Source organism: Magnolia sinica, chromosome 3, assembly GCF_029962835.1.
Source record: "Magnolia sinica isolate HGM2019 chromosome 3, MsV1, whole genome shotgun sequence".
Lineage (NCBI taxonomy): Eukaryota > Viridiplantae > Streptophyta > Magnoliopsida > Magnoliales > Magnoliaceae > Magnolia > Magnolia sinica.
The window spans coordinates 6,538,545-6,562,820 of record NC_080575.1 but is presented as its reverse complement, the minus strand read 5'-3'; the positions used below and the strand labels follow the sequence as shown (position 1 = coordinate 6,562,820).

The 24,276-nt window shown below is 39.5% G+C and overlaps 1 protein-coding gene across 2 annotated transcripts; it reads left to right on the top strand.

Moving 5' to 3' along the window:
* Nucleotides 1–7,758: 7,758 nt before the first annotated feature.
* LOC131239402 (membrane-anchored ubiquitin-fold protein 3-like) lies at nucleotides 7,759–22,922 on the top strand. Of its 2 annotated transcripts, none has more exons than XM_058237091.1 (3): nucleotides 7,759–8,192; nucleotides 18,045–18,215; nucleotides 21,565–21,698. In XM_058237091.1, the coding sequence occupies exons 1-3, from the start codon at nucleotides 8,063–8,065 to the stop codon at nucleotides 21,681–21,683; spliced, it is 420 nt and encodes a 139-aa protein (XP_058093074.1). In that variant the 5' UTR covers nucleotides 7,759–8,062; the 3' UTR covers nucleotides 21,684–21,698. The 2 variants fall into 2 exon arrangements, with proteins under 2 accessions (XP_058093074.1, XP_058093075.1); XM_058237092.1 differs by lacking the exon at nucleotides 21,565–21,698 and adding an exon at nucleotides 22,472–22,922 and having other exon boundaries at nucleotides 7,764–8,192.
* Nucleotides 22,923–24,276: the final 1,354 nt, after the last annotated feature.

The window sequence follows — 24,276 nt, the reverse complement described above, 5'->3', positions numbered from 1 at the left end:
CACCGTGATATGTTGTGGGAGGAAACGGATTGGCTACTCCCCCTAACGCGAGCCCTCTGACACCGGAGCTGGTGGTTGGTGCTCTGTGGGCCCCACCATGATGTATGTGTTTCATCCATTCTGTTCATCCATTTTTAAATGTCATTTTATATCTTTATCCCAAAAATGAGAGAGATATAAATCTCAGGTGGACTAAACTACAAGAAAACAATAGTGATTGGACATCCATCATTTAAATCCTCCTAAGGCCCACTGTATTATTTATTTGACATCCAATCCGTTGATTAGGTCATAAAGACCCAGATGAAAGAAAAAAAAAATCAATTTAATCCAATACCTTTATGGCCCTCAAAAAGTTTTTAATGGTTAAAGTTCATTCAATACTATTTCCTTTAATGTGGTCCACTTGAGACTGGGATATACCTCAGTTTTTGAGTGCTAAATAAATTAATTTAGAAAAATAGATGAACGGAATGGATGAAACACATACATCATGATGTGGCCCACGTAGCACCGATGACCGGTGGCATGGGGAGTAGCCAATCCGTTTTCGTTGTGGGAATGGGTCAAAATGATGGTAGTCAAAGTAGTCAAATTACTTTTTACTGCGCTCCCATTAGGTACGGATTAGATACCGACATGGAAACGGATGGCTATGCCCCCTACCATGCTGGTGGTCGGTGCTCTATCATGGGCCCCACCATGATGTATGCGTTTCGTCTATGCCGTCCATCTATTGTTTTACATCATTTTATAGCATTAGACCAAAAATGAGATATATCCCAATCCCAAGTGGACCACAATGTAGGAAACAGTGTTGAATGAACATCGACCATTAAAAACTTTTTGAGGGCCATAAAAGTTATTGATCAATTTGATCTTTATTTTTTCACTTAATCTGTGTCTTTATAACCTAATCAATATATTGGATGTCAAATAAATAGTAGAGTGGGCCTTAGGAGGATTTTAACGGTGGATATCCAATCACTATTGTTTTCCTGTGGTGTGGTCCACCTGAGATTGATATCTCTCGTATTTTTGGGATCAAGCCCTAAAATGATCTGTAAAAATGGGTGAACGGAATGGATGAAACACATACCTCATTGTCGAGCCCACATAGCAACGACCATCAGCCAATGAGCTGGCAGCGGGGAGAGTACCCAGTCCGTTTCCTACCGACATAGCTTCTAACGTAGAATTTGATTTATTGTTGAAATATGTTTAAATGTTATTTGATTGAATGCATATTAAATGATTTAATATTGATTTATCTCTGATAACGGTCTGTAGTATAATTATATACTGCTATATCATGTCAAGAGGTTGACGTTATCATAAGCAAAAATATAAAATATCTACCTAACATGATATTGCAGGAAATTCCTATACTGGGAAGTTAGGTGAGAACTTAATTAATTGTTTATGAGAAAACCACTCAATTCATTTATTTGGCCCTCTTATTCTAGAACACGAGACAAAAAGAAAAAAGAAGAAAGAAGGATACGTTGACATTTTCTGGTCACATATCAAAGGAAAAGGCAGGGAAATAAATGCCCACCGTTGAAACCTTCCAATGATATTTGCCATTAGACCTGTTCGTAAGGTTGTTCTCATTGGATCAACTGAAATATATATATATATATATATTCAACCTGATGGAAAGCTCCTGTGGCTCACCAATGTTTCAAGGGTTGTTGTTTGATCCCCATTATTTTCTATCTTGTGGTCCACTTGAGTTTCCGATTGTAATAGTCTTTGGCCAGTGTCTTAAAATGAAATGGCAAAATGGATGAATAGAGTGGATCTTTTCCAAACATCATGGTTGGGCCCACCTATCTTTGCCGGCGGCCCCACCTGAAACAGTTCAAAATCCAGCAGAGACCTACAAAATCTAACCCATTCATAAGGTGAGCCCCATAAAGATGAATAAACATACAAAATCTCTAGCTCTCTGATGCTCAGATGGGCACTCCACATGAACATATTAGTTTTATGTGTGATGATTCATTGTTCAACTGATGTGACCCCACAGGGTTCTGTAGCAGGATTATTTTTGGCACGTACGGTGAAAATGAGAAAGATGACCGAATTCAAGGTCTGGATTCCACATTCTCATGACCAATGGTTCCCAAACAGATCCAATGCATGATACTTACGGTCTGTTCGGACGTATGCAACCAGTCCCAGGCCTTGTCTGCTACCCTCCACTGCTGAAAGTCGGGCGGGTTGGTTCAGGTTTGGTGCCCAACCCTGGCCCAACCCAACGTTCTTGTACCTCAACCCCAACCCAATCTACCCAAGCTTAACCCAAGTGGGCTCGATTGGGTTAGTCGAGTTGGCCGATGGATATATCCTAATATTTTTGTTATTACATTAGCCTATTATATTTTCAATAATACACATCTTATTTTTTGTAAATGTGATTTTATTAATTAAATATGTAAATATTTGTTGTAAATAACTTTATTTTTTAAATAAACAAGCTAAAATATAAGACAATTACTCGTTTAAAAGTCGTGTTGTGTAGCATGCAATTTATTTGGGAGAGAGAAATCCGGTGTATCTTATTTGCTCGAATCATTGGAAATGATGTAGACCAATGAAACCCAATGACATTAGAATTTCTGATGTCTCCAACACAAACACTCAACCATAACTTATAAGTAACTTATATATTGATTGGGTTAGGTTTGGATTAGGCAACTCGAGACCTCAGCTCGAGTATGACCCAAGTTTTATTGGGTTTGTGTTTGTATAGCCCAAGCCTAATACATGTTGCCCGAGCCTAGCTCATTGTTGGGTCGGTCACGGTCAGGTTGAACCTGCCCGACTTTCAGCCATATTGTCCGCCGAAAGCGAGGTCTCTAGTCATGAACAGTTCTGTGGGCAGGCCCATGGTACTCTCGTATCTTTTTAATTTATAAGAACAAAACTGAGGCAGATCCGACGCTATTTGACCACACTATGTATGACTGTTGCATTTAATACAACCAAGCTTATTATTTGGTGTGGTCCACTTGAGCGTTGGATCTATCTTATTTTTGTGCATAGACCTTTAAAATGACCCGAGAGGAGAGATGGACGGCGTGGATAAACTGATGCATCACAGTTGGCCAGCCCACATAGCTTTAAAATGTCTCATCCTCCTTCCGTGTGTCACTGAGATGAATAAATTCAGACCATACAATTTGTGGGCCCCGTTACGGATAGAGCATATCTGTAAAATCATCCTAATCAAGAATCATAGCCATCCAATTTAAGGCTTTCAAATAGACGATTGAGAGTAAAATAGCGAGTGATCTAAATTCAAAAATATTTTTGGCCATGCTCGATACATTCACAGGAGTAATTTGGAAGGTTTGGATTACTGCAAAACTCCTCCACGTGTAGATTGGAAGAGTTACCACCATTTTCTGAAAGGTGCAAAACTAACAATATATTCGTCGGGATATGGATAGGAGGAAACAGATTGGCTACTCCCCTTGCCACCATCCAATGGCTGTTGTCGGTGCTCTGTGGGCCCCACCATGATGTCTGTGTTTCATCAATGCCGTCCATCTATTTTTTAAGATCATTTTATGGTATTACACAAAAAAAGAGATATATCCCAATCTCAAGTGGACCACATAACAGGAAACAGTGTTGAATGAACGTCAACCATTAAAAGCTTTTTGGGGCCCATAAAAGTATTGGATCAAATCGATCTTTGTTTTTTCCCTTCATCTGGGTCTTTGTGATCTAATCAACAGATTGGATGTCAAATAAACAGTGCAGTGGACCTTAGTAGGATTTAAATGATGGATATCCAATCACTATTGTTTTCCTGTAGTGTGGTCCACTTGAGATTTACATCCCTCTCATTTTTGGGGTAAATCCCCGAAATCATCTTTAAAAATAGATGAACGGAGTGGATGAAATACATACATCATGGTGGGGCCCACGGATCACCGACCACCAGCCACGGGGCTGGTGTCAGCGGGAGTAGCCAATCCGTTCCTGGATAGGAGTGGTCGGAAACTAAAAAAGGCGATGTCTCTTCCTCCTGCCGTGTGTCACTGATGTACAGTTATTCGTCCAATTTGTGGGCCCCAGTACGGACAGAGCATATCTGCAAAATCATCTTAATCAAGAATAATAACCATGCAATTAATGGCTTTCAAATAGACGGTTGAGAGTAAAATAATGAGTGATCTAAATTCAAAAATATTTTTGGCCATGCTCGATCCATTCAAAGGAGTAATTTGGACGGTTTGGATTACTGTAAAACTGCTCCACGTGTAGATTTGAAGAGTTACCACCATTTTTTGAAAGGTGCAAAACTAACAAAATAGCCTATCGCCGGCCTACTTTCCGACCCCCGCTCCCATCTATATCCACACGAATATAACGGGGTCAAAGAAAGCGGCGGGTCACCGAAAATACCACGAGAAAAAGCCTCGATACTTTGATAGGGTGATACCATCCATGCACATGCAAGTAGTTACTACATATCTTTCATGCAAATATCAAATTATACACCATTTAAATCTCTGTATCATGAAATAGAATCAATCTGAAAGAATGGCCGTAAATTTCCCATTAATGGATATCCAATGGCCTTTATAGTTACCTCCATCATTTGGACGGTTGGATTGAATGAAGTAAGAGATACTTAGAAATGCGAAGGTGTATGGACATTCCTACTCCACCAGCGTATCAAATGTCGCTAAAATCCCATCCACACGTGATAATATACCGAACATGTGAGAGATCTGGTCCATTTATCAGGTGGGGAGAATTATGTAAATTTCTAGATCTGAAAATCAGGTTATTCAACTCATTAAATATATAAGTTTCATACAAAATGGACGGTTAAAAAAGATGACTACTTCTGTATTTTAAACGAAAAAAATCGTAATTTTAAGACCTAATAATTATCTAAGTTTTTTAACGTCTTATTAACGGACTCGATCTTTCATTTATTTTCTGATCTGGCACGTGTGCTGTGAGTAGTCTCTTCCATATCTCCGTGCGAATGTTCACCATTTCTTCAAAGAGTGACTAACCGAGTCTATTCGCGCGATGAGTGATTCAAGAAGATATTCGCAGAAATGGCAACGTAGTAGACGTTTACATGATCTGATCCGATAATCAGGTGGGAAAAATCGGGATGATACGGGTATAAATTAATATGGTTCATTATTTTCTGATCAGAAATCTTATGGTTATTAAAGACCATATGCCGTCCTTATTCTAACCATACATTTTTTCTCATTCATCTATGAATCATCTGAATATGAAAATTATATTCCAAGAATTTTCTCATGATCCAGACCTAATCAACGTCCTAGATCTCTCGAGATCATCCTGCGTGGCCACTTGTACCGTGGAACACCTGTTTAATCTCTCCTCGCGCATGTCGCCGTCGTGCAATCAGAAATTTAAAAAAAAAAAACACAGAGGAAGATTCCAGCAATAGTTGACCGCCGGACAGAAAGGTCGAGACTCACGGACGCGGAGTAGGTGCGACCTTGTATCCAGCCTGGTGGGTACGCCCCTGACTGTGGGGCCCACCTATATGTATGTATTATATATCCACGCCGTCCATCAGCTTTTCAGATCATTTTAAGGCATGGTCCCAAAAATGAAGCAGATATAAATCTCAAGTGGACGGCATAATAAAGATTGAATCACTGCCATTAAAAACTTAGTGGGAGCCACACAAGTTTTGAATCAATCAGCTATCTGGGTTTTCCGTTCATCCAGGTCTTTGATGAAAAATAAACTTTTAATGAACCTTAGGAAGTTTTTATTGGTGGGTGTTCAACGACCACTGTGGTGGGGCCCACATGAGATTTATAATCACTTCATTTTTCGCAACAATACTCTAAAATGAACAGAAAAATAGACGGACGGCCTAACACATACATCTAAGTCGGACCCACGGTCACGCCGCACACACCGGAGACGGATTGGCTACTCCTCCGACACCAGCCCCGTGGCTGATGGTCGGTGCTCTGTGGGCCCCACCATGATGTATTTGTTTCATCCATTCCGTTCATCCGTTTTTAAAGATAAGTTTATATATTAATGTACAAAATAATAGGGATATAAATCTCAGGTGGACCACACCCTAGGAAAACAATAATGATTGGATATTCACCATTAAAATCCTCCTAAGGCTCAATGTACTTTTTATTTGACATCCAATCTGTTGATTAGGTCATAAAGACCCCAATGAAGGGAAAAACTAAATATCAAATTGATCCGTAACTTTTATGGCCCCAAAACATATTTAGTGGTCGATGTTCATTCAACATTGTTTGCTGTAACCATGGTCCACTTGAGATTTTGATTTTTGATAGACCTTAATTTTTCCCTCATAACATAAAATGATATATAAAATTAGGTGGACAGCATGGATGAAACACATACATCATGGTAAGGCCAACGGAGCACCGACCACCGGCCATTGGCTGGTGGCAGGGGGAAGTAGCCAATGCGTTTCCGCACACACCTTGCTGGATCTGCGGTGGCACCGAATCCGCGTTCAAGACCCACGCGTCAGCGGATTAGGTGTTACCCGAATAACCCGTTGGTGGGCGTTTCGCTGACCGTGGGCCCACCTTATATATGTGTTGTATATCCTCTCCGTATATCAGGTATGCTCTCAAAAACCAAGCAGACCCAAATCTTAAGTGGACCACACGGTGGGGATTGAATTCCACCGTTAAAATCTTGTTGTGGGCCACATGTTTTAGATCAAGCTGAACTTTCTGTTTTATTTTCATCCGTGTGACCATATAAACGGTTTTGATGGGAAAAAAAAAAAAAACATGACAGTGGACGTTAGTAAGTTTTTAATGGTTGGTATTCAATCACCACTTCTTCCTGTGGTGTGGTCCACCTGAAATTTGTATGTACATTATTATCCGAACCATGCCCGAACAGAGTGATACAACACATACATTGAAGTGAGCCGCACTGACCCGACTGGATCCAGGGTCGCACCTAATCCACCGATCGAGACTCAGACCGTACACGTGGCATATATATATATATATATTTTTACGTACATCAACACCATCCAAAACATCTCAAATGAAATTAGGATGAAGCATAACGCAAAAAATCATACTCATCTCATTTTTCCCGTTAGTTTTTGAACAACTCACTATTTTGTTTGCAGCCATCCATTTAATATCCATAAAATGAATGGTTATCATTTTTTAAATAAGAATTAGTTTTCTAGATATCATCAATCCAAAATATCTTCCACAATTTGAACGGTCTAGATGTCCGTTCACGTGTCCCATGTGCCACGTACATGAGCCACCCCCATTTTGTAACGTCATGTCCTAAAAAGTTCAGGTAGGATTTTCAGAGTTCGTTTTGCCTCTCTCGCGACTAAGTTACTTGCGTGTGTCGCACCCACTGGGGCCACTCACGGAGCGGTCCGATGATCGGACCGTCCATTTGTTGCATATACAGAGTAACACATAAAACTCACGGCGAAAGCATGATTCTACCATACCTATCCGTAAACGAAATTAAAACAATGAAAATAAACCCTTAATGGCTCGTATTCAACTCTAAAAATCAAAGGATAGAACCATAATTGAAGTTTTATTATCTGCCAATATCTTATTTATAGTAGTGATTAATAGATGTACGGTTAAAATATTCGGATCATCTCTATATGTGGGCCCCGGTGGGTAGCGACGTACACTGTACTATGAAGCGCGACAGAGGCAAACCAATTTTTAACATGATTCCAATCCCAAATCTCACTCTCCCACAGAGAGAAGAAAAGCAGAAAACCCGAGGGAGATATGTCGTCACGATCCAATCTAGGGTTTCTCAGATCTGTGATATCCCGAATCCCTAATCTCCATCTCATCTTCTTCCCTTCTCTTTAAAATCTCAATCCCCACAGAAATTCTCAATTTTCTCAGCAGCTGCTTGTATCCGAAAAAGGAAGAATTTGACAATCGAGATCCTCCACCTGGCGATTCCTTGCTTAGATCAGATCGGATATTTGGAGCCGTTGATCTCATAGGTAGAGAGAGAAAGGGAGATCCAAATGCCAGAAGAAGATCTCGTCGAGCTCAAATTCCGTCTATATGATGGATCAGACATCGGCCCGATCCGGTACTCTCCGGCTTCGACCGTCGCGATGCTCAAGGAGCGGATTGTCGCCGATTGGCCCAGAGGTTAGAAAGATCCCTGCCGTCCGTTCCTTTCTTTCTTTATGTTTTTCCTGCGGGAATTCTGTATCTGCTGTGTTCTTCTTTCACTGTAGTTCGTTAATTCCCCCAATTTTGATGCGTGTGTGAAGAACTCATCTCAGCCGTCGATAGAGTTGGCCCATTTCTTTTGAACCTTGGGGTAGAGAGGCCTGCAAATTGTGCATATGGATTTCCCCATGTCACTTGGCAGAAGGTCCGGACCAATCACCGACCAGCAAATCGGGCATGACGAATGTTCCGGATGTTGGGCACTTAGGATCGTCGAAGTAGGCAGATTTTTGGACCATGGCCCACTTGTGGTGCCAGATGAGTGCTTAGGATCTTGTATGTGTCTGTCAGTTGTCCCAGTGCGAGCGGGTATGCTCAAAACGTGTGCAAGTAGCATTTTGAATTCTTGATTGGATGAAAGTATATAAATGGTCCCTTTCTGACTGAAGAGTTTTTTTTTTTTTTTTGAAAGATAACTGATTGAATTAAAAGAAAATAGAGATACATTAGCTAGAATCTGCTGAGGGAGTAGAAACTAGATAAGCCCCTAGAAAAGCAAAATCGGTATTCTTAAGGTTGACAATGTAATAGGCCCGGCCCATTCTGCTATTAAACATTTGACAAAGGAGGCAACCAACTGAGGGGATTTAGCTTCGTTTTTGAAGAGTTTGCATGTTGGTAGTTTGTCACCACCGCACCTCTTTACATTTGGCCATACAGCTGCTTAATCTAGAGCAGCCATCTGGTGGGGCTTATCGTGAATGGTCCAAGTGATTGGAACCGTGTGGATGAGATGATCACATGACCTTTTATGGTTCTTTGATCATTTAAAGTACTTTCTCAACTCTAGTTTATCTAACCAAAGCTATCATTTGAAACCCAAAAAAAGAAAAAAAGAAAAGGAAGTGCCATATTGGACACCTGCAATTTTGCTGGCCAAGGTATTACTTAATGGTATCAGCTGGTGTATCGGCCAGCAAGGTGCTGACCAAGGTGTTATGTAGTGGTACCAATGAGATATGGGCTGTTTTGGTAAATTTCTAAAAATGTGAGGATCCCAATTCCCAGATATGTATTATTCCGTTTTGGTAAGAGTTGTATCTCAAAAAATTGATGAATGGAAATCACACTTTTTTGATGAAAGCTATGGAAACGGAAATTGATTTCCACAACTTACTTTATTTTCACGAACAATGGAAAACATCAAATCTGCTTAGGAAAATGATTTCATTTCCATTGTAGAAAAGATGATTCCACCAATCCAAATAGGCCCAACAAAAGAAACCGCCATGCATAAGAAGAGATGCATCAAGAAATAGGAAAAGAATTGCAGAAACAGATAGATGGCCGGTGAACACCCCCTTTAGCTAGTGAATTTGCTGAGTTAGTCTCTGCCTCTCCCCCATCATGAGTAACCGAAATGTTTAGCCTAGATGCGAGAAGCTGAATCTCATCAAAGATAAAGGATTGCTTTGTAGTTTCTTCACCACCTTTTTGTGCCCAGGAAATAACATTAAGAGACTCACCTTCGGCAATGACTGGACCCAAAGACTTGGAGACAGATATCCGTAGCCCTTCGTGCCATCACCTTTGTTTTGATTGCATTGCCTAAACCCACCAGCCCTGAGAAAGAGAGAATCAGCGATCCCTTATCATCTCTAACAACTCCCCCAATACAACTTAACCCCTGGTTCCCAAACCCCGCCAACCTAGGTCCATATCTAAATTATAACTGGCGTGACCGACTCCAAATGTGGGTCCAAACCTAGATCTAAGTCTGACAAGGACTGTCTAATCATTGGGTAGACTTGACCCATTGAGAGCCCTAGTATCCCCTAAGGATTCCTCTCTTCCAGTGGCCCCTTACCACTCACTTGGTTAAACCACCTTCAAATACTCAACAAACCCCAAGTGGCTTCTAGAAATATCCCATTTATTTCTGGATGTCGAAGAATAAAGTATCAAGTGCTTAATCAGCAAATTTCTCATGCCCTCCTTCATGTATCCTTCTCCCATGTGCTCGGATCTGTTAATTCCAAGGCTGATTTTCTTGTAGAGGAAGGTGTCGTGCGCTTATGGTTGACCATATTTGATCATATGGAAGGCTCTTGAAAGGGTCATATCTGTCCGGATTGGTGTTTTATTTTGCTTTATAGCCTAATGTTTCCTGCTTTTTTTTGTCTGTTGTTTTTATGCTGTTTTTGAGCAGCAGTGTCCGTTGAAACACTTCCAACCTATGCAGGAATGACACCCCCTGCATACTTGTGAACGGCAATGTTATCAAAATCGTACGATTCATGATATGAATTATACGATTCATATCGTATCGTATGGGTGTACGATTTGAGTCGTACACCCAAATCATACACCCTAAATAATTGTACGATTATCGTACAAATTGTCTTGAATCGTACAATAATTGTATCGAATCGTACGAATCATAAGATAATCATGGACTACGTAAATGGGCCCCAAAAAACTAAAATAAATAAATAAATCAAATTTTAATTATTATTTATTTTTCGTTGTACCATTTCGCTCATAAAATATGAAAAGGCTTGCCCCTAATAAAAATGTCCTCTTTTTTATTTTATTTTATTTATTTATTATTATTATTTTTGAGAGAGAGAGAGAGGATATTTGGGGATTTTGGTATTCAAAAACCCAAAACAAAGAAATCAAGATATCTTTTAATTCACAATGGAATCAAATGCCATTTTTTAGACATGATTCTACACAAGAAGGTACAAAAGAATAAAAATTTTGAAGGACTCTTGTATGTCTTTTTAGGTAAATTTTTGAAAGACAAAAAAAGAAGAAAACAAAGGGAAAAGACAAGAATCCTTTACTATCATGATATGCATACCATATACATTTTCTCAATTGATAATATCATGATATGTATTACTTTTTTGGTACATGTTGATGGCAAATGGATAATTGATGAGATTTTAATCTTTTTTGATTTACTTATATCTTTTCATGTTTTTTATTTTTATTTTTTATTTTTGTAAAAAAAAAAAAAGAAAAGAAAAAAAAAGCTTACAATTTACAATATGATATGCGATTCGATATGATTAAACCCTCATTATGATTTATGATACGATAATGATTTTGACAACATTGGTGAACGGATGTGCCTCTCCTTCAAAGTAAAAGGCTGGAAACATGGAAAAAATGATTTGGATGTGAAATTAACTTGGGAAATCCACTTCTATATCCCCCCTATCACCTCTATATCTAGCTGTAGACACTTTATCAACATCTCATTAGTTCATTAAAAAAAATCAATTTCTTGATCCCTCAACTTCACCTAAAAGATAATCTAGACAAGTTCCCCCCCAAATGAAGTATTAGAAGTGATTCTTCTTTCTAGGCACTATGAATCTGGAGATAAGATTCTCCATGCCTACTCAAGTATCCTTCTAGGAGTTTCTTAATCTTTTGTTTTTTGAAGATTGAATATTATTAAAGGGAGCAATAAGCAACCCAAAAGAAAGAAAACAAGAAAGGAAAAAACTACACAAAAGAAGAGTAAAAAACTAAACAACTTGAGACTTCTAAGGGGATGCAGCCACAAAAGAAAGGAAAAAAGGTAGAACTATACAACTCGAAAGCAGAAATGAAAGAGCAGGGAAAGGAAGCCACGCTCAATCCAGCAACTGAGAAATGGAAGAGGTTTCTTAATCCATGCTTCATGCTTTATCTTTTTCAAATTATGACCACATGAAGTGGCAATTAATTGCAAAGAGAGCATGGAGTGTTTCTTCAACTTGCAAGTTGCAACCAATAGAGTTCTATATTCAGCAATGTTTGAATAGGGATATCAAATAATAAAAAGCTGGATTTAATTTGATCATGAGTGGTATTGTAAATTTAGGGCATGTTTGGAGAGGGAGGGAGGGCCTGATATGCTAGCCCAAGCCCAGTCCAGGGTGGGCCAGGCCCAGAAGTTTGATGGGCCACCTCGGCCCCATTGACAGCCCTAGGTGAAGCAGTTAGCCCGATTGTTCCATGCAACTTTTGGTTGAAATCAATGAAAGGATAACATTAGCTCCATGGTATGCCAAAATAGTTACGTAAGGTCGTTAAATGACGGCAGTGTTCCTAGTATCGGTATCGCTACAAGTTCCACTGGCCAAGGATATGCCGATACGGAAACAATATCATTATCGCAGATAATATCACCGATTTCCGGAAATGCGGGGAAACATGGGGAAAACGGTGGAATTTTTAGTGAAAATTTAGGAGATACTAAAATACACATATTTGCATATTTAAGAATAAAAAAATAGTGAAAAAAGAAGCATATTTGCATATTTTGGAATCAAATAATGAGTTTCCCTTTCATGGGGCCTAAAAGCATGTATTCTTGATACAGGGAAACGTTGGGGAAACATGGGGAAAATGGTGGATCCATCCATCCATCCATCCATGCATGCACATATATACAAATGCACATGCATGATCCATCCATCCATCTATGCATGTGTGCACACACGTGCGTGCATACATGCACATCCATCCATCCATCCATACATGCATATACACACATACAAACATGCATTTCATCACACAACCATGTGGCCATAAAAAAGTTAGAAATGATTTTTTTTTTTAAAAAAAATTAAAATAAATAGGTTTTTGGCAATATCAATAGATTGGTGACATTATTGAAATATTGCTGATACACTGGTGATACAGGCGACACTTGGAATTTATGAAGTCGAAAATATTGGCAATGCAAGAGACACCTAGAATTTATGTAGTAAAAAATACTGGCGAATATTGATACATTGGCAAATACTTGGTGATATATCGTTGATACTTGGAATTTCTAATACTACCATTGTTATCGGTATTGCTACCAGTGTTTATTGGTATTGCCGAGTTGGAGATACGGATAATATCGGGGCTATTTTGATAATATCGGAATACTTCGAAGGGTGCGGAATGGTAACAATGGTATCTGTTATGCATTATGGGGCTGAAACAGCCATAATGGTCTGTTAAAGGAAAGAAAAAACCCATAACGGGGCTGAAACAAAAATTTTCAAAAAAAAATAAAGAAAAAAGAAAAAGAAAGAAAAGGCCGTAACAGTCATTATGGTCTGTATGGTAATGGTAATGGTGGTGGCCATTATGGCTGCCATCACCATTAACTGTTATGGAATACCTTGATTAGCTCCCATCACGAATTGGACTGCATCTGACATAGGGAATTCGATGGCCTTAAACAGGCCCTTGGCCTACAAGATGCAAAACATCCATTGAACTATAGATTAAATTCCATCATATTCTGCTGATTGGGTAGTATCAACTGAGTAACTGACCCACTTGAGAATTGTGTGGCTGTTGAAACTGGGTCATTTGCCTGCAGGGTGTGATCACTGTGATACATAAACTGTTCTGCAGATTAGAAAAAAAAATTTGTAATGTTATTGAACTCTAGGCTAAGACTTATATGTAACATGCTTAAAAGCAATTAAATGACATGATGTTTTTGAGCTTCTCAAACCTTTTCATATGATGATTCCCTCAGAATGGATAGTATCTATTTTCACTTCTAAAAATTTCTCATTTACCTTTATTTTCATTTTCAACCAAACTTTGCATTCCTGGTATTCTTATGTTTTTAAGTGCTTGGAGTTTCTCGAGAAAGCATAATAGTTTTCACATAATTTGGAGAAGGGCATATTGGCTGTATTTGAGTTTCATTGTCGTTGTTGTTGTCATCGTCGTCATCATCATCATCATAGTATTCTTAGCCTTTCTTCCTGTAATTTGGGCTTGGCTTTTAGCAAAAAGCTCTACATGATTGGTTGCATACCAGAAATTGATCTTCCTCTTTTACCAGGGTCTTGGAAATACTACTCACAAGCTACATGGTCCCATCTAGTATTGTCCCCAGCCCAACCATTACGTCCACACTGCAAGTGGCAAACTGTAATTTATTCATGTGGATGCATAAATGCTTGGTCAATTGCTACAATTGGCCAATTTCCTAGGCATAGGGAGATATGCCAATGCCAACTCATCTTGAAAGCTAGAAGTGATTGGCATTGGGAAACTACTTTCCATGATTATCCTTGACGCCATGCTAGTATATAGGACCTCGCAATGAGAAATATGGCATTGGTTGGAAACTTCAACTGCAAATGCCTTGTACACTAATATCAAAGCAAGAAGGGTCAGAATACATATTAATAAAGATTTAAGTCCATATTCGTTCCACATGTCACTGGAGTTTGAGGAAGGTTTAGGGCTATTTGTTATAACAGTTGATACATGACTTGAAAGTCGGGCAAGTCTGTGCAGCTGTGGGGTGTGCTCTATGATAGTTGGTATGTTCTGATAGTTGATGTACGTCTCCTGCACAATACATCGTTGTGTATTAATGTGTCATAAGTACATAATGAGAGGGATGACGATGGCTGTTCTCAACAATAGGAACATGTTGAATGCTATCACATAGGAGCATGTTGTAGCAGAGGCTCTAGTAGTTGTTTCTAGATGTTCTTGACCATGGCTTCTCTTACACAACTCTTTCCAGGATTATTTTTTTTTGAGAAGTAACATCAACTTTATTAGAAAGCCTGCCAAAACCAGGAAAAGAATACAGCAACAAGAGAAGAACAATCAACAAAAGGGATCTGCCGAAATGGCCTTTACATAAATGGCCCAACTTGAAACAAGCCCTTTGATTTTACTAATACCCTCCTCTATATTCTCACTTAAATTCTTGAAGCAGCGCCTATTTCTGGCTCCCCAAATGGCCCAGGGAACTGCCATAATGAGCAACCTCAAGATAGCCTTCGCTGCTTGGCCACTCCCTCCTCCATCCCAAGCCCAAAGAAGGTCCTTTACTGACTTAGGCATCACCCCCCTGGAACAAATCATTCCTAGGAAGTTACCCCAAACCTTGGAAGCAAAAGGATGCTTCTAGGTAGGTGCCTCTCTTGCTTTGAATTGCACTTAACACTCATGTCCCTGCTTCCTAGACATTCCCTGCTTCCTAGACATTTATACTTGCTACCATTTTGGTACAGACGCTTTCCCACTCCCACTCATGAAATTGTTGTCACTTTGCTTCATGCTTCATGCAATTGTAGGCTACCATATATCTACACACAAAATTACTGCCCTGCACATTTATGTATGCAATAGTTTGCCAGCCATATGCAGAACTCTAGCAGCATTTTGCTGATTCCAGTAGCAGACAGTTCTTTTGTTGTTGTCTTTCCTAGAAAGGTAATAAATTTTTTTATTAAAGAAGAGCTCCAAGAAGGCCTCTGGAGGTCTAGTAGTAGCAGGGTTGCCCCCTCCTTGTCTTCAATGTTTTAAAATAGTGAATGTTGTGGTAGTTTAGGTTTTTTGTTCTTCTGAAAGATCCGGCGCTGTTGACCACGTGAGTAAAAAGGTAAGAGAGCTTCTTCTTCTTCTTCTTCTTCTTTTTCTATATTTTTTTCCGAATAAGAGGGTCGTCGCCTAATGTCGCCGAAAACACGGCATTTGTTTTGCCTATTTTATCGAAATCTACAGGGGAGTTGGCTGATTTGGCCAGTGATCCGAAAATATCGCCGATAATATCGAAAATATCGGCGACATCTAGAAGAGAAACGAAATATTGGGGTTTCGGTATCGCAGGTCTGGCGACACCGATAATATCGGCGATATTATCGATTTCTCGCTGATAGAACAAATCATTCCTAGGAAGTTACCCCAAACCTTGGAAGCAAAAGGATGCTTCTAGGTAGGTGCCTCTCTTGCTTTGAATTGCACTTAACACTCATGTCCCTGCTTCCTAGACATTTATACTTGCTATCATTTTGGTACAGATGCTTTCCCGCTCCCACTCATGAAATTGTTGCCACTTCGCTTCATGCTTCATGCAATTGTAGGCTACCATATATCTACACACAAAATTACTGCCCTGCACATTTATGTTTGCAATAGTTTGCCAGCCATATGCAGAACTCTAGCAGCATTTTGCTGATTCCAGTAGCAGACAGTTCTTTTGTTGTTGTCTTTCTTAGAAAGGTAATGAAATTTTTTATTAAAGAAGAGCTCCAAGAAGGCCTCTGGAGGTCTAGTAGTAGCAGGGTTGCCCCCTCCTTGTCGTCAATGTTTTAAAATAGTGAATGTTGTGGTAGTGTTCACCCCTCTGAAGTGTGAGGTGTAAGCTTCTCTACACCCTACTCTAGGTTTTAGTTAAAAGAACAAGGACAATATGAAATAGTAAAGTGTGGACATGAATCACTGGCTAGACAAAAGGTGAAAGATGCTCCAACCTTTAGAAACCCCAAAGCAGACAGATATCTGATACTGGAATTCACAGAATGTATGAGGATCAGCACATAACAATCTAGTATGTGTAAACATTTATACCCAAAGACACCCAGATAGAAATTGCGATAACTTGATGCTTTCTTCTAACATTAGTGTACCAACTCCAACTTGTTTGCCAAACAAAGGTGAGTCAGAAGGGGAAACAATTCTGTAGCACAGAAGTTGATCCTAGATAGTATCAAACACATAAAAATGGAATCATAAAGAAACAAGAGGTGTTCCGTATCCGTTACGATACGCCCGTAAAGGCCGATACATATGGGTAACGGCCATGACCGTTATGAGATACGTGGGTGAAAAGGGGCGGTTAGTTTTATCAACCATTACGGTGGCCGTAAAGGCTGTTACATGGCATAACGACCGTGACTCCCGTAACGGTTGAAAAAACATCACTTTTTTTTTTCTATTTAAATTCATTTTTTTCACTTTTCTCATTCCAAAAACTCTCCTCTATCATTTTACAACATATTTGGACTACTCTTACTATAGCTTTTAGGATTAAAATTGTGGATTGAAGTGATTTGAGCGAATAGAATCTTTGAGGGCCTTTTTTTCAAAAAACTGAAAAAATAGTGTTTATGCTTTTTTTCTGCTTTCTAGTTCTAATGCTTGATTGTGATGTGTAAACATTAGAGACATAATCATATTAAACAATTCACTAGACAACCCGATACAACACTCTTACCAAAGAGTGGACCATTACACTATCATAAACATGTTCAAAACAAAAAAAAATGAATACATATTTGAAATATTTACATTATTCTTGATTTTCTAGATATTTTTTCAGAATTTTTCAAGCAAAAGAAAATTTTCAACCGTTAACGGAAGTTGTAATGGTCGTTACGCCCCCATATCGGCCATTATAGCCGATACCCGTATCGGTAATGGTGGTGACTGGTACGGCCACCGTTGCCGATACAAAATACCTTGAACAACTCCAGCAGCATGTCATCCATGATCACACATAAAATATGGGAAGCATACACCACAATAGCTTAGGTTGTCAAGTAACACATAAAGAACTGTTTAGAAAAAGAAATTTCATAGCGAGTCTTTCGACGTTCAACGAAATGTAATGAATAACATCTTCAATCAGTACATATTATTGAGCTGAACTAAAAGGAACTCACTTTCATTGGCATTCATCTTTTTCTTTTTTTAAATTTTTTTTTTTTTTAATTTTTAAAATTTTTAAGTTTTAAATAAAGATAAAAGACTTTATTAAGACAAGGCAGCTAAAACCACCAAATAAACTATACAAAAAAAAAAAAAAAGGAAGAAGAAGAAGAAGAAAAAAAAAATGCTCATTCATCTTAGAATCCATCCTGTGTAAGCTTGTGAAATCTGGGTGTATCTGAATTATTTGATCAAATTATGTGTTTTTTTTTTTCCTTTTCACTTGGCATAGTATTTCCTTTCTGCATGCTGTTTATTTTCGATTCTCTATAACACTTCTTCACAAATTCTGTTGGTCAGATAAGAAAATAATACCGAAGGCAGCGAATGATGTGAAACTGATAAGTGCTGGGAAAATTTTGGAAAACAACAAAACCATCGCTCAGTGTAGAGTACCTTTCGGCGAGCTTCCTGGAGGAGTCATCACCATGCATGTTGTTGTGCAGCCATCTTTAGCAAAGACCAAAACAGGTATGTTGCAGCTTGAACTTGAAAAGCCTCACAGATTACTTGTACTCTGGATGTCTTAGAAGAGTAGCTCAATATCGCGGAATATGTCTTCCATAGGAGTTATGTGCAAATCTATAGTTATTGGTGATTCTTATCCATTGCCTTAATGGATAGTGTCACCATTTCTCACTTGTACTTTGGATGTCTTAGAAAGGTAGCTCAATATCGAGGAATATGTTTCCACAGTAGTTATTTGTGAATCTATAGTTATTGGTGATTATTATCCATTGCCTTAATGGACAGTGTCACCATTTCTCATCTTCAATAAATTACGTTATCTATTAAAATGAGGAATGTGTCCCTTGCATCAATACAAAGGAAAAAAGAATATTCTCGAGGCTGTTATACTCATTTTCACTGATACATAACCATTAGGATCTAACTACATGCAGTAAGCTGCAATGTTTCATGCTGAATCATTGGTCAGCATTTCAGCCCATATATGATTTTTTAAAAAAATTATATATATATAAATCTGGGATTGTTAAGTTTGTTCTCTTCTGAAACTAAGAGTTCCTAATGGATGCTTGTTTCTGGAAAATTGAATTATCTTTTGATCTATGCAGAAGTCAACTGATTACATATCATCTGGCACAGTGCTTGGTGAATCGTTATCTGCTGTACAACATACATTACATTTGATGTTACTCATTTCACTAAAGGATCCTGGATTTTTGTTCCATCTGATTAACTTTCCCCTTTAACTGTTCAAACCCCAATCCGGATTCTGAAGGAGCTTATATATATAGTAGATTTTCATTCTGTGCTTGCTATGTTCCCTGGTATTGATTGTTGAACTTTGCGTAAAATTTGAAGCTCCGTTGGTTCTTTTAGTTTCCTTAGTCTCACTTTGCAGTCTTTTCTCAACATTTACACTTTATGTTTCTTTGTGCCCAACTCAGGTTGTCCCGTATCCATTACGATACGGCCGTATCGGCCGATATGTAACGGTAATGGCCGACACCGTTACGCGATACAGGGTCAAAACGGGTACCCCCCCAATTCTGTGACCGTAATGGCTGTTACGGGCCATAACAGCCGTTACGGCCCTGTAACGGCTGTTACGGGCCTAAAGAAAATAGGAAAAAAAAAATACTTTTTTTTCCTTTCTTTTCTTCTTCTTCCTCTTCTTCTTCTTCTCGGATTGCTGCGGCTACCACCATTCTTCTTCTTCTTCTTCTTCTTCTCTCTCTCTCTCTCTCTCTCTCTCTCTCTCTCTCTCTCTCTTTCCCTCTTTTCTTTTCGGTTTCCCTCTCTCTCTCACTAGTGGTCCACCAAAGATTTAGATCTACCTGAATTTTTGGACCATGCCTTAAAATGAGTTGGCAAAACAGATTGATGACATTGATATACAAATACATCGAGGTGGCCCGCCTGGTCCACTGGTGGTCCACCTGAGATCTGGATTTACCTTATTATTATTTTTTTCCAATTGTTTTTTGAAATAAGATCATTTGATATTTTTCATTTTTCATTGTCGAATAAATGTCCACCAATCCATTAGTGGGATAAGTGCTGATAGCTTGCATTAATTTGAGGTTAGTTTGGGGCATCAAATGGTCCCCGAACCAGCCCCGAATCGACAACACTATTTACCTCAATTTAATTTTAATTTTTTAAAAAGATTTATGGGGAAAAATGATCTCAAATTGTTAGGTATATGAATTACATAATAGGATACAAAAGTCCCCAAACTCTATATATTGAAATAAAATGCATGTGAGTCACGAAGTATGCAATGCACTAGTACTATAAATAAAAGGAAAACTTGAAAATATAAGATGTTTTGGTATTACATTCATTATGATAAATTTATATAGATATCATATAGTTAGAAAACTAAATATAAAAGGTTTGCAATTAATTCAAGGTTGTTTGGTTCATAAATTCATCAGACAGTCCGTTACAACTTCTCACCAAAGAGTGGACTATTACACCACCATAAACATGTTCCAATTTATAAAAAATACCCCCGTATTGCTGTTACACCCCCGTATCTGTATCGGTATCGGTGGGCACCGTTACGCCAACCGATACCGATACGGAATACCTTGGCCCAACTCCATCTTGAGTGTATGTGGTGCCTTTGCTTTTCAAGAGGGTCACAGAAGTATTTGAGAAGGGTCTTGCTTCTTTTTTGTGTGTGTGTGTGTGTGTGTGTGTGTGTGTGTGTTAGCTTGTTAGTACACCCACTGTCAGATCACACTTCACTGTTAGCCACCCCCACTAGGGAATCGATGCCAAGAAGGGTCTTCCTTGTATTGCGATAGGAATAGTGAACTTTTTGAAGTCAGAAGCGAAGGGGCTTTGAGAAATGTGAATGACTCATCTTTCTTTCTTTCCTAGAAATAGTGCCCCATGGGCTAATCCATAGAAACCCCAAAGGGACCTTCCCCACATCATGGAATTAAATCACTGCTCAGTGCTCCCCGTCTAATGAATATTATGATCTATGTGAAACATGATTCTTAAGGACATGAACCAACTTTGTCCAACTGATGAAGAAGTTGCTGACTTTGGCACGAGTCCGTTTTCATTCATAGAAATGAACAAGTGCACTAAAAAATTCTGGCTGGCATGAGTCTACAATTTATCATTTGGCATTCAATTCCAATGCTTTTAAACATTGTCAGATGCCGAATACATGTTGAGTTGATTGGTGGAGCTCTTTTTGTTCACTTGGGGCTGGATTAGCATGCTGTTCACTATTTGTCACTCCTTGTTGGCATGCATGTTTGAATGCACCCAGAAATGCAGTTAGGCGATTCAAGTGGAGATAACAGTACATTTAGTCAAGTAGGGCCATTTTGATTGGGGGCATGTGGATGAGCTAGATATAGGGGTGCAACTCAGGCATATTGGGTTGTGTTGAGGGTCAACCTGAGCCCAACCTGACCTCATGAGGACCAACCTGCAAACTGATCGAACCTGAGTTCCAACCTGAGGTGCCCAACCCGAACCGTACCTGAAGTCCTCTATGCTCAACCCAACCTGACCCAAGCCAAAAAACATGCGATTTTTCCCAACCGGACCTAACCCGACCAGAATTTACTCAACCTGAATTAAAACCAGGTTGGCATTTTCAAACGAGAACCCGTCCCAAGGACCTTGACAACCCAATCCAAACTCAGGTTGGGTCAATTGGGTATAGGTTGAACTGAGCCCAAGTTGCAGCCCTACTTGATATCTCGATAACCAGGCATTGCAATACCTGAGTATTGTGATTGCTGGAAATTATCATCTCTGTTTTTTGGATAACATTTTGGCGTAGGTGACTGCGATTCTTAGAACTTTTTTGCCTCAATTATAGGTTGGAAATCACAGGTGGTATTGATCATGCTACAAAATGGTCCCATCATTGATCTACACCATCCACATGTATCACCTTTGTATTCACAGGCCTCTCTTGGGTATACCTTGCTAATATAACTATAAAACTATTTGTCTTTATCTTTTGCTTCAAAGGGTTCCCTAATTAAAAGGGCGCTTCTAAACTTGAAACAAAAAGGAAATTGACTTTCTAAAGGAGTTCATGCATGTGAACAATGCATGGATGAACACTGCCCGCATGTCATACAAGTGAGAGAGTCCTCATGTGTGGGGCCCATCAATCCACTGATAGGTGGCAGATTGTTGTGACTGGGGGTCTAGATGCATCAATCCGCATTATGCGAGCGTGTGTTTTTCCACCTTCTCTGCCCCAAATGACCGGCAACCTTTCCTGTTTCTTAATTTGTGATTTGCATCGTTCACCTGCGAACTGTTGCTGCTGTTTGTTTGCATCTCGGAATACAAGTATTTTGGTGTGGTTAATTCAGTTTTGTGAAGTCATCATCATCATCTGAGCCTCACCCCAACTGATTGGGGTTGGCTATATGAATCCTGTTCTTCCATTTCACTCTACGAAGGGCCAAATCCTCATTTTTGCATCTTGATATAAAATTCATCCACATCTCTAGTATGGTTAGTTTCTGTTTGGATGAAAACCGCAGAATGACAATGTGGTGGAACGAGAGGCCCCGCCTTCAGCTGCAGTGGCAAGCTGTTTGGTGCATCCCACAAAATGCAGATTGCATTATGCACCAATCTCCCCTGCCTGCCACAACATTCCAAACTGCTCCTTCACTTTTATTCGTATATTCATCATCATCGTCATCATCATTATATATTGAGATTGGACTTACAGAAAGCACCCTGGGTATTGTATCTGATTGCAGAAAAGAAGGTTGATGAGGTGCCGAGGAAGAGTGCCTGCTCATGCTCCATATTATAGGGTAAGCCGGTTTATTGATTTCGGTCTTTTGCACAGTTGGGTTTGGTATGAAACAGAAATATCATCTCACGCAAGTCTAGCCATGGAGCTGTTTGGATGGACACACATAATAGTCAGACTGCTGTCTCTCTTCTGGGCGGGCCTTTTGACCATTCGACAAGGCAGCATTTGTGCGTGTGTACTGTATCCCAATCTTATATAGATCCAGGTTGGTGGTGTTGTTGTTGTTGTACTCTAGTAGCTACCTAGTTGTGACCTGCACCTTATAAGCCAGTAGATCAGGGATTGAGGTGGAAACAAGCCCATTTATGTGTTTTAATTGGAGGATGGCCCAGCTTTTAGGTATGGGGTCGATGATCCCATGCCACAGAGCTCGGGGTCATTTTATATGTTGATTTTTCTGCGTTACAGCAATAGATTGTGTCTATATGCCAATTCATTGCAATGCTGTGCTTTGGAACAGTCGTTCACATCTTTACTTCCAATCCAACCATTTGGTACGTCATCACCCACCATATGGCCATACCGCATGATCTGGGTGATCCATACGGTGGGTCCAACTATATTGGTCATGGTCTAAAAATGACCATACAAGATAGTTGGGGCTGAGATTTCAGTACATGTGCCTGACCAGTATTGTTGCGTGCTCAAAGTACTCTGGCCTTTTGATCTGTGGTCTACAGAAAGACAGTTAATGTCAAATCAGTAACGGTCCACGTTCAATGAAAAATGGCCAAAGATTAGAAGGTTAGGATCTTCCACATTTTCTGTCTTTTTTTTTTTTGGTTTTTCCCTTTACCATTCAAAGGGGAAGCCGTTCTGAGGTTAAGACACCCTGTAATTATTTCCTACCAAAAGCAAAAAATCGTATGGTTTAAACAAAAGAGGAAATCAGAAAAGAAGGATGATGAGCATTATCTCACAAATTGCAGTTACGGTTAGAAACGTGGCCTACTCAATTAAGTACTGATACTGATAAAAGTGGACAGCAATCTTTTATTTTCCACCATGAAGAAAATGGTGGGATTTCGGCACCGGATCTATAAAATGAAATAGATGCAATGCTCTGTTTGTATCTGCTTCACCATAAATATAAATATTTGCTGATCCAAAGTATCGCAGTGTCTGCTGTCGTCACGGCTCTAGATATTGCTGCATGTCAACCCTGGGGTTGAGCGGTCCATGCAGGATGGTGCCTGGTCTAGTTTCCTCATGGCCGGTTTAAGCTCTGGGTTCAGCTGTATGAACTTGAAATTTTCCTTGACCATTTTTTAGCATTTTCCTTGCTCGTAACTGGCACGGTGGAACCAGATGAGATAGGCTACCAGACTCGATGGAAGAGTGGAAGAGTGCCGGTGTATATGGTGCTGCACATGCACGTGATTGCGCATGAATTCATGGCGTGGCCAGCTACGGAAGGTTTGAAGTATCAATCTGAAATGCTCAAAACAGTTACATGGAAGTTGACACGACCCCATATAAGTGGTGAACGGCGTGATATGCCAAGACCGAATTTTGAAGCATGCCACGGATGCATACCATTTTACACCCTCACCCTTGCAAGCGATATAGCCCACAAGGCCTACTATTTTCGAGAAATGCTAGGTCAATCACTCTTACGGTTATTTGACGCGGACTGCATGCTATAAGCATGCCAAGTAAACTCTTCAGTGGGGCCCATCATGATGTATGTGCATAGCATGCCGAGTGAACTGTGGGGCCCATTGTGATGTGCCCATCAACAATACA

Excerpts from the sequence above, each read along its gene's own strand:
- LOC131239402 (XM_058237091.1), top strand. The coding sequence starts at position 8,063 with ATGCCAGAAGAAGATCTCGTCGAGCTCAAATTCCGTCTATATGATGGA. Across the intron at positions 8,193-18,044 it reads TGTCGCCGATTGGCCCAGAG|ATAAGAAAATAATACCGAAG; the intron begins GTTAGAAAGATC and ends TCTGTTGGTCAG. Across the intron at positions 18,216-21,564 it reads TTTAGCAAAGACCAAAACAG|GTTGGAAATCACAGGTGGTA; the intron begins GTATGTTGCAGC and ends CCTCAATTATAG.